At 41.6% G+C, this 16,367-nt stretch overlaps 1 protein-coding gene across 1 annotated transcript in view; it reads left to right on the forward strand.

Annotated features, from left to right (window-relative positions):
• LOC141172239 (uncharacterized) overlaps nucleotides 1-15,631 on the forward strand; it is a 121,031-nt gene extending 105,400 nt beyond the window's left edge. Inside the window, exons 2-7 of the mRNA XM_073656227.1 lie at nucleotides 9,273-9,424; nucleotides 9,554-9,730; nucleotides 9,814-9,937; nucleotides 10,021-10,118; nucleotides 10,317-10,407; nucleotides 12,707-15,631. Coding sequence (XP_073512328.1) covers nucleotides 9,347-9,424; nucleotides 9,554-9,730; nucleotides 9,814-9,937; nucleotides 10,021-10,118; nucleotides 10,317-10,407; nucleotides 12,707-14,376 — 2,238 coding nt within the window. The 5' untranslated portion in view covers nucleotides 9,273-9,346 and the 3' untranslated portion in view covers nucleotides 14,377-15,631. The remainder of the gene's footprint in view (nucleotides 1-9,272; nucleotides 9,425-9,553; nucleotides 9,731-9,813; nucleotides 9,938-10,020; nucleotides 10,119-10,316; nucleotides 10,408-12,706) is intronic.
• The last annotated feature ends 736 nt before the right edge of the window (nucleotides 15,632-16,367 follow it).

Here is a 16,367-nt window from a genome sequence, read left to right on the forward strand (position 1 = left end):
ATGTAGTATAATGCACAGCCCATAGTCCTCCATGTAGTATAATGCACAGCCCATACTCATCCATGTAGTATAATGCACAGCCCATAGTCATCCATGTAGTATAATGCACAGCCCATAGTCATCCATGTAGTATAATGCACAGCCCATAGTCATACATGTAGTATAATGCACAGCCCATACTCATCCATGTAGTATAATGCACAGCCCATACTCATCCATGTAGTATAATGCACAGCCCATACTCATACATGTAGTATAATGCACAGCCCACACTCATACATGTAGTATAATGCACAGCCCATAGTCCGTACATGTAGTATAATGCACAGCTCATAGTCATACATGTAGTATAATGCACAGCCCACAGTCATACATGTAGTATAATGCACAGCCCATAGTCCATACATGTAGTATAATGCACAGCTCATAGTCATACATGTAGTATAATGCACAGCCCATAGTCCGTACATGTAGTATAATGCACAGCCCATTGTCCGTACATGTAGTATAATGCACAGCCCATAGTCCGTACATGTAGTATAATGCACAGCCCATAGTCCGTACATGTAGTATAATGCACAGCCCATAGTCCGTAGATGTAGTATAATGCACAGCCCATAGTCCGTACATGTAGTATAATGCACAGCCCATACTCATCCATGTAGTATAATGCACAGCCCACACTCTTACATGTAGTATAATGCACAGCCCACACTCTTACATGTAGTATAATGCACAGCCCATAGTCCGTACATGTAGTATAATGCACAGCCCATACTCATCCATGTAGTATAATGCACAGCCCACACTCTTACATGTAGTATAATGCACAGCCCACACTCATACATGTAGTATAATGCACAGCCCATAGTCCATACATGTTGTATAATGCACAGCCCATAGTCCATACATGTAGTATAATGCACAGCCCATAGTTATCCATGTAGTATAATGCACAGCCCACACTCATACATGTAGTATAATGCACAGCCCATAGTCCATACATGTAGTATAATTCACAGCCCATAGTCCATACATGTAGTATAATGCACAGCCCATAGTCTGTACATGTAGTATAATGCACAGCCCATAGTCCATACATGTAGTATAATGCACAGCCCATACTCATACATGTAGTATAATGCACAGCCCATAGTCCATACATGTAGTATAATTCACAGCCCATAGTCCATACATGTAGTATAATGCACAGCCCACACTCTTACATGTAGTATAATGCACAGCCCATAGTCCATACATGTAGTATAATTCACAGCCCATAGTCCATACATGTAGTATAATGCACAGCCCATACTCATACATGTAGCATAATGCACAGCCCATAGTCCGTACATGTAGTATAATGCACAGCCCATGGTCCATACATGTAGTATAATGCACAGCCCACACTCATCCATGTAGTATAATGCACAGCCCATAGTCCACACATGTAGTATAATGCACAGCCCATAGTCCACACATGTAGTATAATGCACAGCCCATAGTCCATATATGTAGTATAATGCGCAGTCCACACTCATACATGTAGTATAATGCACAGCCCATAGTCCATACATGCAGTATAATGCACAGCCCATAGTCATCCATGTAGTATAATGCACAGCCCATAGTCCATAGATGTAGTATAATGCACAGCCCACACTCATCCATGTAGTATAATGCACAGCCCATAGTCCATACATGTAGTATAATGCACAGCCCACACTCATCCATGTAGTATAATGCACAGCCCATACTCATACATGTAGTATAATGCACAGCCCACACTCATACATGTAGTATAATGCACATCCCATAGTCCGTACATGTAGTATAATGCACAGCTCATAGTCATACATGTAGTATAATGCACAGCCCACAGTCATACATGTAGTATAATGCACAGCCCATAGTCCATACATGTAGTATAATGCACAGCCCATAGTCCGTACATGTAGTATAATGCACAGCCCATACTCATACATGTAGTATAATGCACAGCCCATAGTCCATACATGTAGTATAATGCACAGCTCATAGTCATACATGTAGTATAATGCACAGCCCATAGTCCTTACATGTAGTATAATGCACAGCCCATAGTCCGTACATGTAGTATAATGCACAGCCCATAGTCCGAACATGTAGTATAATGCACAGCCCATAGTCCGTACATGTAGTATAATGCACAGCCCATAGTCCATACATGTAGTATAATGCACAGCCCACACTCATACATGTAGTATAATGCACAGCCCATACTCATACATGTAGTATAATGCACAGCCCATAGTCATCCATGTAGTATAATGCACAGCCCATAGTCATCCATGTAGTATAATGCACAGCCCATAGTCATCCATGTAGTATAATGCACAGCCCATAGTCATCCATGTAGTATAATGCACAGCCCATGATCATCCATGTATTATAATGCACAGCCCATAGTCATCCATGTAGTATAATGCACAGCCCATGATCATCCATGTATTATAATGCACAGCCCATACTCATACATGTAGTATAATGCACAGCCCTCAATTATCCATGTAGTATAATGCACAGCCCTCAATTATCCATGTAGTATAATGCACAGCCCATAGTCATCCATGTAGTATAATGCACAGCCCACAGTCATCCATGTAGTATAATACACAGCCCATAGTCATACATGTAGTATAATGCACAGCCCATAGTTATCCATGTAGTATAATGCACAGCCCATGATCATCCATGTATTATAATGCACAGCCCATAGTCATCCATGTAGTATAATGCACAGCCCATGATCATCCATGTATTATAATGCACAGCCCATAGTCATCCATGTAGTATAATGCACAGCCCATAGTCCATACATGTTGTATAATGCACAGCCCATACTCATACATGTAGTATAATGCACAGCCCTCAATTATCCATGTAGTATAATGCACAGCCCATAGTCATCCATGTAGTATAATGCACAGCCCATAGTCATACATGTATGACTATGGGCTGTGCATTATACTACATGTATGACTATGGGGTGTGCATTATACTACATGTAGTATAATGCACAGCCCACAATTATCCATGTAGTATAATGCACAGCCCATAGTTATCCATGTAGTATAATGCACAGCCCACAGTCATGCATGTAGTATAATGCACAGCCCATAGTCATCCATGTAGTATAATGCACAGCCCATAGTCATCCATGTAGTATAATGCACAGCCCATGATCATCCATGTATTATAATGCACAGCCCATAGTCATCCATGTAGTATAATGCACAGCCCATGATCATCCATGTATTATAATGCACAGCCCATACTCATACATGTAGTATAATGCACAGCCCATACTCATACATGTAGTATAATGCACAGCCCTCAATTATCCATGTAGTATAATGCACAGCCCATAGTCATCCATGTAGTATAATGCACAGCCCATAGTCATCCATGTAGTATAATGCACAGCCCATAGTCATCCATGTAGTATAATGCACAGCCCATAGTCATCCATGTAGTATAATGCACAGCCCATAGTCATCCGTGTAGTATAATGCACAGCCCATAGTCATCCATGTAGTATAATGCACAGCCCATAGTCATCCATGTAGTATAATGCACAGCCCATAGTCATACATGTATTATAATGCACAGCCCACAGTCATCCATGTAGTATAATGCACAGCCCGTAGTCATACATGTAGTATAATGCACAGCCTATAGTCATCCATGTAGTATAATGCACAGCCCATAGTCCATACATGTAGTATAATGCACAGCCCATAGTCCATACATGTAGTATAATGCACAGCCCACAGTCATCCATGTAGTATAATGCACAGCCCACAGTCATACATGTAGTATAATGCACAGCCCATAGTCCACACATGTAGTATAATGCACAACCCATAGTCCATACATGTAGTATAATGCACAGCCCATACTCATCCATGTAGTATAATGCACAGCACACACTCTTACATGTAGTATAATGCACAGCCCATAGTCCATACATGTAGTATAATGCACAGCCCATAGTCCATACATGTAGTATAATGCACAGCCCACAGTCATCTGTGTAGTATAATGCACAGCCTATAGTCATCCGTGTAGTATAATGCACAGCCCATAGTCATCCATGTAGTATAATGCACAGCCCATAGTCATCCATGTAGTATAATGCACAGCCCATAGTCCATCCATGTAGTATAATGCACAGCCCATAGTCATCCATGTAGTATAATGCACAGCCCATAGTCAAGCATGTAGTATAATGCACAGCCCACAGTCATCCATGTAGTATAATGCACAGCCCACAGTCATCCATGTAGTATAATGCACAGCCCATAGTCATCCATGTAGTATAATGCACAGCCCATAGTCATCCATGTAGTATAATGCACAGCCCATAGTCCATCCATGTAGTATAATGCACAGCCCATAGTCATCCATGTAGTATAATGCACAGCCCATAGTCAAGCATGTAGTATAATGCACAGCCCACAGTCATCCATGTGGTATAATGCACAGCCCATAGTCATCCATGTAGTATAATGCACAGCCCATAGTCCATCCATGTAGTATAATGCACAGCCCATAGTCCATACATGTAGTATAATGCACAGCCCATAGTCATCCATGTAGTATAATGCACAGCCCATAGTCCATACATGTAGTATAATGCACAGCCCATAGTCCATACATGTAGTATAATGCACAGCCCACAGTCATCCATGTAGTATAATGCACAGCCCACAGTCATACATGTAGTATAATGCACAGCCCATAGTCCACACATGTAGTATAATGCACAACCCATAGTCCGTACATGTAGTATAATGCACAGCCCATAGTCCGTACATGTAGTATAATGCACAGCCCATAGTCCATACATGTAGTATAATGCACAGCCCTTAGTCATACATGTAGTATAATGCACAGCCCATAGTCATACATGTAGTATAATGCACAGCCCATAGTCCATACATGTAGTATAATGCACAGCCCATAGTCCTCCATGTAGTATAATGCACAGCCCATAGTCATACATGTAGTATAGTGCACAGCCCATAGTCCATACATGTAGTATAATGCACAGCCCATAGTCCTCCATGTAGTATAATGCACAGCCTATAGTCATACATGTAGTATAATGCACAGCCCATAGTCATACATGTAGTATAATGCACAGCCCATAGTCATCCATGTAGTATAATGCACAGCCCATAGTCATACATGTAGTATAATGCACAGCCCATACTCATCCATGTAGTATAATGCACAGCCCATAGTCATACATGTAGTATAATGCACAGCCCATAGTCATCCATGTAGTATAATGCACAGCCCATAGTCATACATGTAGTATAATGCACAGCCCACACTCATACATGTAGTATAATGCACAGCCCATAGTCCGTACATGTAGTATAATGCACAGCCCACACTATTACATGTAGTATAATGCACAGCCCATACTCATACATGTAGTATAATGCACAGCCCATAGTCCGTACATGTAGTATAATGCACAGCCCACACTTTTACATGTAGTACAATGCACAGCTCATACTCATACATGTAGTATAATGCACAGCCCACACTCTTACATGTAGTATAATGCACAGCCCATAGTCCATACATGTAGTATAATGCACAGCCCACACTCTTACATGTAGTATAATGCACAGCCCACACTCTTACATGTAGTATAATGCACAGCCCATAGTCCATACATGTAGTATAATGCACAGCCCCCACTCTTACATGTAGTATAATGCACAGCCCATAGTCCATACATGTAGTATAATGCACAGCCCACACTTTTACATGTAGTATAATGCACAGCTCATACTCTTACATGTAGTATAATGTACAGCCCATAGTCCATACATGTAGTATAATGCACAGCCCACACTTTTACATGTAGTATAATGCACAGCTCATACTCATACATGTAGTATAATGCACAGCCCACACTCTTACATGTAGTATAATGCACAGCTCATACTCATACATGTAGTATAATGCACAGCCCACACTCATACATGTAGTATAATGCACAGCCCATAGTCCATACATGTAGTATAATGCACAGCCCATAGTGATACATGTAGTATAATGCACAGCCCATAGTCCATACATGTAGTATAATGCACAGCCCATAGTCATACATGTAATATAATGCACAGCCCATAGTCCATCCATGTAGTATAATGCACAGCCCACACTCTTACATGTAGTATAATGCACAGCACACACTCTTACATGTAGTATTATGGCCAAGGGCACCGTGTAGTCGCTGATTTTATAAAAACAGAACATTATACTCGCCTTCTCTCTGCTCCCTCGCCGCTCGGTGTCTTTTTTCTGGAGCTGCCGCTGACTTCAGCTACAAGTGACAGGAGAGCATGATGTTACTTCCATGCGCCCCCTAATGGCGTACATGCCGATGTCAGCTGCTGGCCTCTGATTGGTCAGCAGCGTGTATTGTGGCACTTCAGCTGAATGTCAGTCCGAGAACACATCCAGCTGAAGTAGGGGTCGGTCGCAGGAGCCACTGCGGTCATTAAGCCTCTCAATATAATGCTCTCATAGTACCTCTATTTCCCCACACCGTATAATGTTCTCACAGTACCGCCATCCCCCCACATACCGTATAATGTTCTCACAGTACCGCCATCCCCCCACATACAGTATAATGTTCCCACAGTACCACCATCCCCCCACATACAGTATAATGTTCTCACAGTACCGCCATCTTCCCACATACAGTATAAGGTTCTCACAGTACCGCCATCTTCCCACATACAGTATAATGTTCTCACAGTACCGCCATCCCCCCACATACAGTATAATGTTCCCACGGTACCACCATCCCCCCACATACAGTATAACACTTGGTTTTCTTTTTTTGGTGTTTTTCATGTAATATATGGAAGCCTACAGGAAAATGCTAAAAGAAACATAATATCCAGGAATAAAACCACTGTACATGGAGACATTAGCATCAAATAACTGTCTTGTTCTTACACACACGCTCTTATAAATGAGATCTAACGTGATAAAAGATTACAACCTGGGGAAGACGGGAAACATTCATATAGACGGTCGGTGTTGATGTCGTCAGTGACGGACTTTGGCCAAATTTGTTTCTAGAGCCGTATAAGAAGATGAAGATGTCGTCCTCATCATGAAGTTGTTATTTCTCATGCCATGTGTAATGTATATGACGAGAATTAGCGTTATGGAAGATGAGTCTATGAGAAACGTATTCAGCTGCCGACTCCGAGGAAGAAACTGCTTGTTGTCTGTGGCCTAAACTACACTGCTCAAAAAAATGAAGGGAACACTTATACAATAGAATATAACTCCAAGTAAATGAAACTTCTGTGAAATCAAACTGTCCACTTAGGAAGCAACACTGATTGACAATCAATTTCACATGCTGTTGTGCAAATGGAATAGACAATAGATGGAAATTATTGGCAATTATCAAGACACACTCAATAAAGGAGTAGTTCTGCAGGTGGGAACCACAGACCACATCTCAGTACCAATGCTTTCTGGCTGATGTTTTGGTCACTTTTGAATGTTGGTTGTGGTTTCACACTCGTGGTAGCATGAGACGGACTCTACAACCCACAGAAGTTGCTCAGGTAGTGCAGCTCATCCAGGATGGCATATCAATGCGAGCTGTGGGAAGAAGGTTTGCCATGTCTGTCAGCGCAGTGTCCAGAGGCTGGAGGCGCTACCAGGAGACAGGTCAGTACACCAGGAGACGTGGAGGGGGCCGTAGGAGGGCAACAACCCAGCAGCTGGACCGCTACCTCCGCCTTTGTGCCAGGAGGAACAGGAAGAGCACTGCCAGAGCCCTGCAAAATGACCTCCAGCAGGCCACAAATGTGCATGTGTCTGCACAAATGGTTAGAAACCGATTCCATGAGGGTGGTATGAGGGCCCGACATCCACAGATGGGGGTTGTGCTCACAGCCCAACACCGTGCAGGACGCTTGGCATTTGCCACAGAACACCAGGATTGGCAAAGTCGCCACTGGCGCCCTGTGCTCTTCACAGATGAAAGCAGGTTCACACTGAGCACATGTGACAGACGTGACAGAGTCTGGAGACGCCGTGGAGAGCGATCTGCTGCCTGCAACATCCTTCAGCATGACCGGTTTGGCAGTGGGTCAGTAATGGTGTGGGGTGGCATTTCTTTGGAGGGCCGCACAGCCCTCCATGTGCTCTCCAGAGGTAGCCTGACTGCCATTAGGTACCGAGATGAGATCCTCAGACCCCTTGTGAGACCATATGCTGGTGCGGTTGGCCCTGGGTTCCTCCTAATGCAGGACAATGCCAGACCTCATGTGGCTGGAGTGTGTCAGCAGTTCCTGCAAGATGAAGGCATTGAAGCTATGGACTGGCCCACCCGTTCCCCAGACCTGAATCCGATTGAGCACATCTGGGACATCATGTCTCGCTCTATCCACTAACGTCACATTGCACCACAGACTGTCCAGGAGTTGGCGGATGCTTTAGTCCAGGTCTGGGAGGAGATCCCACAGGAGACCAACCGCAAGCTCATCAGGAGCATGCCCAGGCATTGTAGGGAGGTCATACAGGCACGTGGAGGCCACACACAATACTCAGCCTCATCAGGAGCATGCCCAGGCGTTGTAGGGAGGTCATACAGGCACGTGGAGGCCACACACAATACTGAGCCTCATTTTGACTTGTTTTAAGGACATTACATCAAAGTTGGATCAGCCTGTAGTGTGTTTTTCCACTTTAATTTTGGGGGTGACTCCAAATCCAGGCCTCCATTGGTTAATTAATTTATTTCCATTGATGATTTTTGTGTGATTTTGTTGTCAGCACATTCAACTTTGTACAGAACTAAGTATTCAATGAGAATATTTCATTCATTCAGATCTAGGATGTGTTATTTGAGTGTTCCCTTTATTTTTTTGAGCAGTGTTTTTAGGTTTTATTAGTACGTCAGGGACAAAAGCAGAATGTTGTAAAATAATAAAAATACCATTGCTGCTTGGGTTTCTGGGTGATTTTTACTAAAGCAATGGCCAACTTAGCCAGTGATTGGAAGTATGGAGGAGATGTCTAAGTCAGCAATTCAACTTATGTTCCAGTCCATAAAAAACTAGAGAACACAACATCTACACGTTCTATCTCCTGATATATTTCCCTTATTGTCTCCAGTAATTGTATTATTACACAGGATTCTTTATGATGTTAGATCGGCTCATCTTCTCATTCAGGTTTCTACAATATCAGATCCTCTCAGTGAAGATCTTCTATATTAAGAAAAATTTTTCTGAATCACCTATCAAGGATGGATATGGACAGAGACAAGATGGCGGAGAGGATATTACACCTCACCCTAGAGATCCTCTTCCGGCTTACTGGAGAGGTGAGAGATTCTGATGACGTCACATTACATCATTCTTATCTATGGGAATAACAGATGGACAGAACTGGAGAGGTGAGGACTCTGGAAATGTCTGTAGTGAGATGTATTAATGTGTCTCTCCATAACCAGGATTACATATTAGTGAAGACCTCTAGGGAGCGCTGTCAGATCCCTGTGTCTGAGGGATGGGGAAGACCCAAGAGCCTAATCACAGGACCTCCATCTCACCCCTTCATACATGAGGACATCAATGACCAGAAGATCCTAGAACTCACCTACAAGATGATTGAGCTGCTGACTGGAGAGGTGATACTGCTGGAAATGCTGGGACATTATACAGTAGCGCTATGGAGGGATCGAGGGGATGACGGTATCATTGCATGTGTCAGGTACCTATAAGGTGTCAGGATGTCGCCATCTATTTCTCCATGGAGGAGTGGGAGTATTTAGAAGGACACAAAGATCTGTACAAGGACGTCATGATGGAGGTTCCCCAGCCCCTCACATCACCAGGTAATAGACAGGACTAAATACACACGGCCTATAATTATCTGTATGTAAAGAATGAATTCAGTCCCTGTATGTGTTTCCTCCAGATCTATCCAGTAAGGGGACAACACCAGAGAGATGTCCCCGTCCTCTTCTTCCACAGGACTGTAAACAAGAAGATCCCAATGTTCCTCAGGATCATCAGGTAGATGGAGAGAAGGTGTCATGAGATCTCCCCTATGATGTGTAGACGGCTGTGACGGTCTTGTGTTCAGTCTTGTTTTATCCACCAGTATTATATGTTTTATACTTGTGTAATGAGAACGTTGGAGATGACAGGATTAGAGCTGATCATAGATGAGACTTCTCCATCTGTCTGTCACTTTTACAATATTTGTTTCAGGGTGAAGATCTGACCCATATTAATACTACAGAGACATATGTGAGGGGTGATGAGCGGTGTAAAGAGGAGATTCCTACATATGACTACCCAGGTGAGTAGTGACCACTAAATGCAGAGAAGTCACAGATTCTTCTCAGTCACCGGCTGTGGCTGGTTTACCGGTCATGTAGTTTGGCCGTATCACAATCGTGTGATCACCATTTTCCCTCTAGACCACAACATTTTCCTCCATCCAAAAATGTTCACATTACTTTGTGTAATTGTAAAAGCCCTTTTCTGTAAAACTTACAACCTGGAGGATCCACCTACCTCCTGGGATTAGAAGACTCTGGCCATTACCTGCCCAGATCTGTAAACTACAAAGCCAAATGACAGCGTACGTAGAAAGTGCTGACAAGTGAGAAAATCACTTGAAGAAAAATTATGATGGGCCTGTAAGAGAAAGCGGAGGGTAATGATGCTGTTGGCTTCCTAGATCCCTGATATCTTATTGGATGAATCTACCTTCTCTCCCTTCTGTGCTGCTGAATGTGCTCGTATGGTCCCTACAAGACCAGGTCCAGTCTTTCTGGCCAAACTTCACTTTTATGATCGACAACATTAAATGTGCAGTGAGGGCCAAGTGTGAATTTCTGTACAATAACAACAGAGTTTCCCTTTATCCTGACTTTTCAAACTATCTTCAAACAGGATTGCGATAAACGACATAAATAAAACTACACCTGTGCCATGATATGTCTCTAAGCTGTGCGTGGCTGATGGCTGTAATATACATCTATTCACGCCTGCAGGAGATGTGGTGGCATGGCTCGAGCCCTGGTTTCATGGATTCACTCCACATCATAAATTCCATTATGTTTTCAATCCTAAGGAATTCAGATTCCTGCACAATCTCTCCTGAAATGGGGGCACTAATACTTTCTCTACTCTTCTGGTCAGGACTCATCATACCTCTAATGGTCCACCATAAATGAGTGCGACTCCGGTTTAGTGTTGGAGCTCTCCCTTATATACATTGTTGTTGGGGATGTAGCATATCTTTTATTCTGTCTTTTTAACAGGTTCATTTTCTATGATAGTTTGATTATGGTGGGATCGGTCTGACTCACTTATGTGTCTCTGTAACTCCATGGTAGTCTTTAAAAGAAGGTTTCCATTACCTCTTCCCAATGCCGAGGTCTAAATTTAAGACGCCTCAGCTCTGCAGTATTATAAAAAGTTCTACTTCAATGTCTAATATTTCTTCTTGAAATTTATCTGACATAAAATATTGTCCCTTACGATAGTTTAGATGACGAAGAGCCCCCGAGCCCCAGACTCTAATTACCCCAGAGAGGTTTCACCACTAGTTACTCACTATTTACCGAGAAGACTGTTCAGTTCGATCATTTCAGTAGATGTGTTATTGTCTATACTCACAGTTTTTGACTACAGCAGTTCGTTCCCAAAATACTCTGATTTAACCTCTTCCCGCAGACAGTTTTTTGTTCCTAATCAGGTTCCATTTTTCAAATCTGACGTGTGTCACTTTATGTGGTGATAACTTTGGAATTCTTCACAAAGGATAATAGGAAACAAATGGACCTTACAAATTATTTCCAGCTACTCTTGAATCTGACAATCCCCTATATACGGTTGTACACTACTGTCTGGGCACATGGCAGGGTAAGAAGGGAAGGAGCACCATTTAGCTATTTGAATGCAGATCTTGCAGATCCCAGAGGAGATGGGACACAACATTTGCAGAAACCTTAACATGACAAAATGGCAGAAAACCAGAGCAATAGAAATCCCCATAAAGTGACTGCATTTTGGAAATTATAACCCTCAGTGAATTAATCTATAGGAGTAGTGACTATTGTGACTCCACAGCCACTTTCTGGACATTAGCTCGCAGTCGATGTTGGAGAGTAAAAATTACACATTGGCCATTTTATTCCCCAACACATAGTGTCCAGATTGTGCTCCAGGAGACACACACTGTAAATGAAGAGGGTTCTTCTCACTATAGTAATGCCAAATACATGGATGATAAATGTGGTTTGGATGCACTGCAAGGCTCAGAAGAGAGGGGGAGATCTGACTTTGGGAGAGCGGATATTGCTGGATTGGTTTATGGATGAGTAGAAGTTTTTATTGGTATCATTTTCATCTGCATAACATTGTTTGGTGGCTTCTTATTCCATATTTTGGAGGCAGAATGCACAAACAGTTGAACACCACAATCCAATGGTTCATCCTATGAAGTTTTCTATTAGACTGTGAATTGTCATTACTGTCATTCTGTCAATAAGGTGTGATTTCTACAGACATTTTAAGTAGAAATGTTCAAAAATATAAATTTCAAGGATGTTTTATTTAAAATGAATAATTGTTTTTTTTCTTGGCAGATGACTCTACCAGGAGATCAGAGGGACAGGAGATTTTTATATCAGATGATCTTGAGATCCCACAGGATACAATTGAAGTGAATGCCATTACTCCAGATCTACCATCATCCCTTCACAGCAAAGATCTGTCATCTGATCCTATGAAACAGGTCCTGTCTTCTGATTCATTACCGACTACTAAGGAAAGTCAAAATAAAAAAATAAGAATTGAAAAACGAACTGTTCCTAAAGCAAAGAAGACATTTTCACTTTCAGAAAATGGCAATAATTTTACCCTCGAAAAGTCTATAAGTCAAAAAATACACACAGTGGACAATAGATTTTCTTGTTCCAAATGTGGGAGATATTTTAACTGTAAATCAGCTTTGGTTATTCACCAGAGAACCCACACCGGGGAGAAGCCTTTTTCCTGTTCAGAATGTGGGAAATGTTTTAACCATGAATCAATTCTGGTTAAGCACCTGAGAACCCACACAGGGAAGAAGCCTTTTTCATGTTCAGAATGTGGGAGATGTTTTAGCCATAAATCAGTTTTGGTTATTCACCAGAGAACCCACACCGGGGAGAAGCCTTTTTCATGTTCAGAATGTGGGAAATGTTTTAACCGGAAATTCGATCTTGTTAGACATCAGAGAATTCACACAGGGGAGAAGCCTTTTTCCTGTCCAGAATGTGGGAAATGTTTTAACCAGAAATTCGATCTTGTTAGACATCAGATAATTCACACAGGAGAGAAGAAGCCTTTTTCATGTTCAGAATGTGGGAAATGTTTTAACCAGAAATCATATTTTGTTATTCACCAGAGATCTCACACAGGGGAGAAGAAGCCTTTTTCATGTTCAGAATGTGGGAGATGTTTTAACCATAAATCAGCTTTGGTTATTCACCAGAGAACCCACACCGGGGAGAAGCCTTTTTCATGTTCAGAATGTGGGAAATGTTTTAACCGGAAATTCGATCTTGTTAGACACCAGAGAATTCACACTGGGGAGAAGAAGCCTTTCTCATGTTCAGAATGTGGGAAATGTTTTAACCATAAATCAGTTTTGGTTAAGCACCTGAGAACCCACACAGGGAAGAAGCCTTTTTCATGTTCAGAATGTGGGAGATGTTTTAACCATAAATCAGTTTTGGTTATTCACCAGAGAATCCACACCGGGGAGAAGCCTTTTTCATGTTCAGAATGTGTGAAATGTTTTAACCGGAAATTCGATCTTGTTAGACATCAGATAATTCACACAGGGGAGAAGAAGCCTTTTTCATGTTCAGAATGTGGGAAATGTTTTAACCATAAATCAGTTTTGGTTAAGCACCTGAGAACCCACACAGGGAAGAAGCCTTTTTCATGTTCAGAATGTGGGAGATGTTTTAACCATAAATCAGCTTTGGTTATTCACCAGAGAACCCACACAGGGGAGAAGCCTTTTTCATGTTCAGAATGTGGGAAATGTTTTAACCGGAAATTCGATCTTGTTAGACATCAGAGAATTCACACAGGGGAGAAGCCTTTTTCCTGTTCTGAATGTGAGAAATGTTTTAACCAGAAATCAGATCTTGTTAGACACCAGAGAGCTCACACAGGGGAGAAGCCATTTTCATGTTCTGAATGTGGGAAATGTTTTAACAATAAACCAGCTATTGTTCACCACCAGAGAATTCACACAGGGTAGAAGCCTTTTTCATGTTCACAATGTGGGAAATGTTTTTACCGTGAATCAGTTTTGGTTAAGCTCATGAGAACACAGGGCTGTGGAGTCGGTAAGCCACAGTTGCGACTCCGACTCCTGGATTTTATCAGGTTCCGACTCCGACTCCTTCATAAATGGCCAATTCGTAACAATAAATTTACTGTTGTAAAATATTAACATCATGCTTATTCAGTTTCTCACCATCATATAAGTAATCAGACCACTTAGAGCAAAATCTATATTTATTAGAATACAGTTAGAATATAGCCAATAACTTTTATAAACTTTTCTAAACTCTTGTAAGTAAATATGCAATAAACACTGTTATGCATTTAATAAGAAGAAAACTATAAATTTGTCCTCAGAAAAAGTATTGCCTCTGTCAGATCCTCCTTCATGGATGCTCTTGTCGTCACTGAATTTTGGGTCTTCTATCCTTTGGATTACGAGCTCGGAGAGCTCGGAGAGAATGAAGACACAGGACAGGATGTTTGTGTCTAAACATACTCTAAAAACTTTATTACAAAACACAGGGCTAATATACACCCTAAAAGGCAGGAAACGGATTTGCCATATATATTAGCTGAACAAGCGAAAAAAGCTAGTTTCTGTATGCTTTAAAATATTTAATTAGACTTATCTAGTTAGCAAGGTCATTTCATCTTTCTGCAAGAACACATTATTGCTACAAGAAGAAACATCTGGCCAGGGAGTATACTTTATCTTCTCCCAAGGACACGCTATTAATACAAGAAGGAACATTCATAGCTGTTGTTTTCACCTAAAATAACTGTCATCCTTTTGTTCCTTTATTTATCAATACGAATCTCTGTTTTCTTTTAGTACAACGCTGAATACACATTAAAAAAAAGCTTAAAAACCAAATAAACCGCAAGACACATTAGCAAAACCTGTAAAATAGCTTGTACTATACCAGCCAACCACCCACCGATACCTTTAAACCAATTTGCGGGATTTAGAAAGGAAAAGGTGTTTGCCCACCAGAAATCCTGATTCTTGAGGTTGGCCTCATCATAAAGTCTCCTTAATTTTACCACATCTTCCAACTTATGCTTCAGCGTCAGTACACTAGAATTGTCTATGTAATGACAGCATGCGGGCCCTATTATCTGGCACATCCCTCCTTGTGCTGCTGTTAAATAATCTAGTACAAGGGTATGTTGGTTCGTGACAATAATCAATTGATTCTGTACTGCAAGAGATCCGTTAACTACTTCTAAAATATCCCAAATCTGGTCATCAAGATAGTCTGTAGCTTCTACTAATTTATCCCACGTTTGTGTCAACATAGGGTATATAAACAATGCACTGAAAAATTAGTTTACCCCTCCCATTTGAACTATATGGAGTCTCCCACTTGGTCTTTCTTTATTGTCTGCTGATCGCTTATGCAGTGTATGTTTTGGGATAGACAAAGGATCTAGCTGGTCTGGAGTAACAATATAAGTTGCGGGTGTCAATCTGGCTAAGGTACAAGTTCCTGTTACTCCTACTGGGAGCCACTTGAAAGCCTTGTCTCCACATACCCAATACATGGATGCGGGGAGATTCCATAATGCTGAATGTTGCAGTATTAGACGGTGAACTAAATCAACAAACTTAGAAACATTTGACATCATACACCATCCAGGCTGCTGACCTAAGGGAGAACAATAGCCAGCATCAGGATTGCCACAAGTAGGTGTACCTCTCTGATAACTTGAGCTTTCATTACACTGTAGATTGCCAGGTATTTTGGCACAGGTTTCACTTGTCCCGTTTTTAAAATGGACATTATTCACCCAATAAGAAGTGTGTAGATATCTTTCTAACAGGGAAGGTTTAAAGGCATCACTACTGTCTGAGGTGGGCTTGAAACTTACTTTTAACCCTTGTTGTGGTATCTTACCAAAATCAGTAATTTTTGTTTTGTTTCGGGGTACCCACTCCCCTCCTTTAAATGCTAAATACAA

This window comes from Phyllobates terribilis, unplaced genomic scaffold (genome assembly GCF_046119375.1).
Source record: "Phyllobates terribilis strain yellow unplaced genomic scaffold, ASM4611937v1 Scaffold_12__6_contigs__length_324123572, whole genome shotgun sequence".
Classification (NCBI taxonomy): domain Eukaryota; kingdom Metazoa; phylum Chordata; class Amphibia; order Anura; family Dendrobatidae; genus Phyllobates; species Phyllobates terribilis.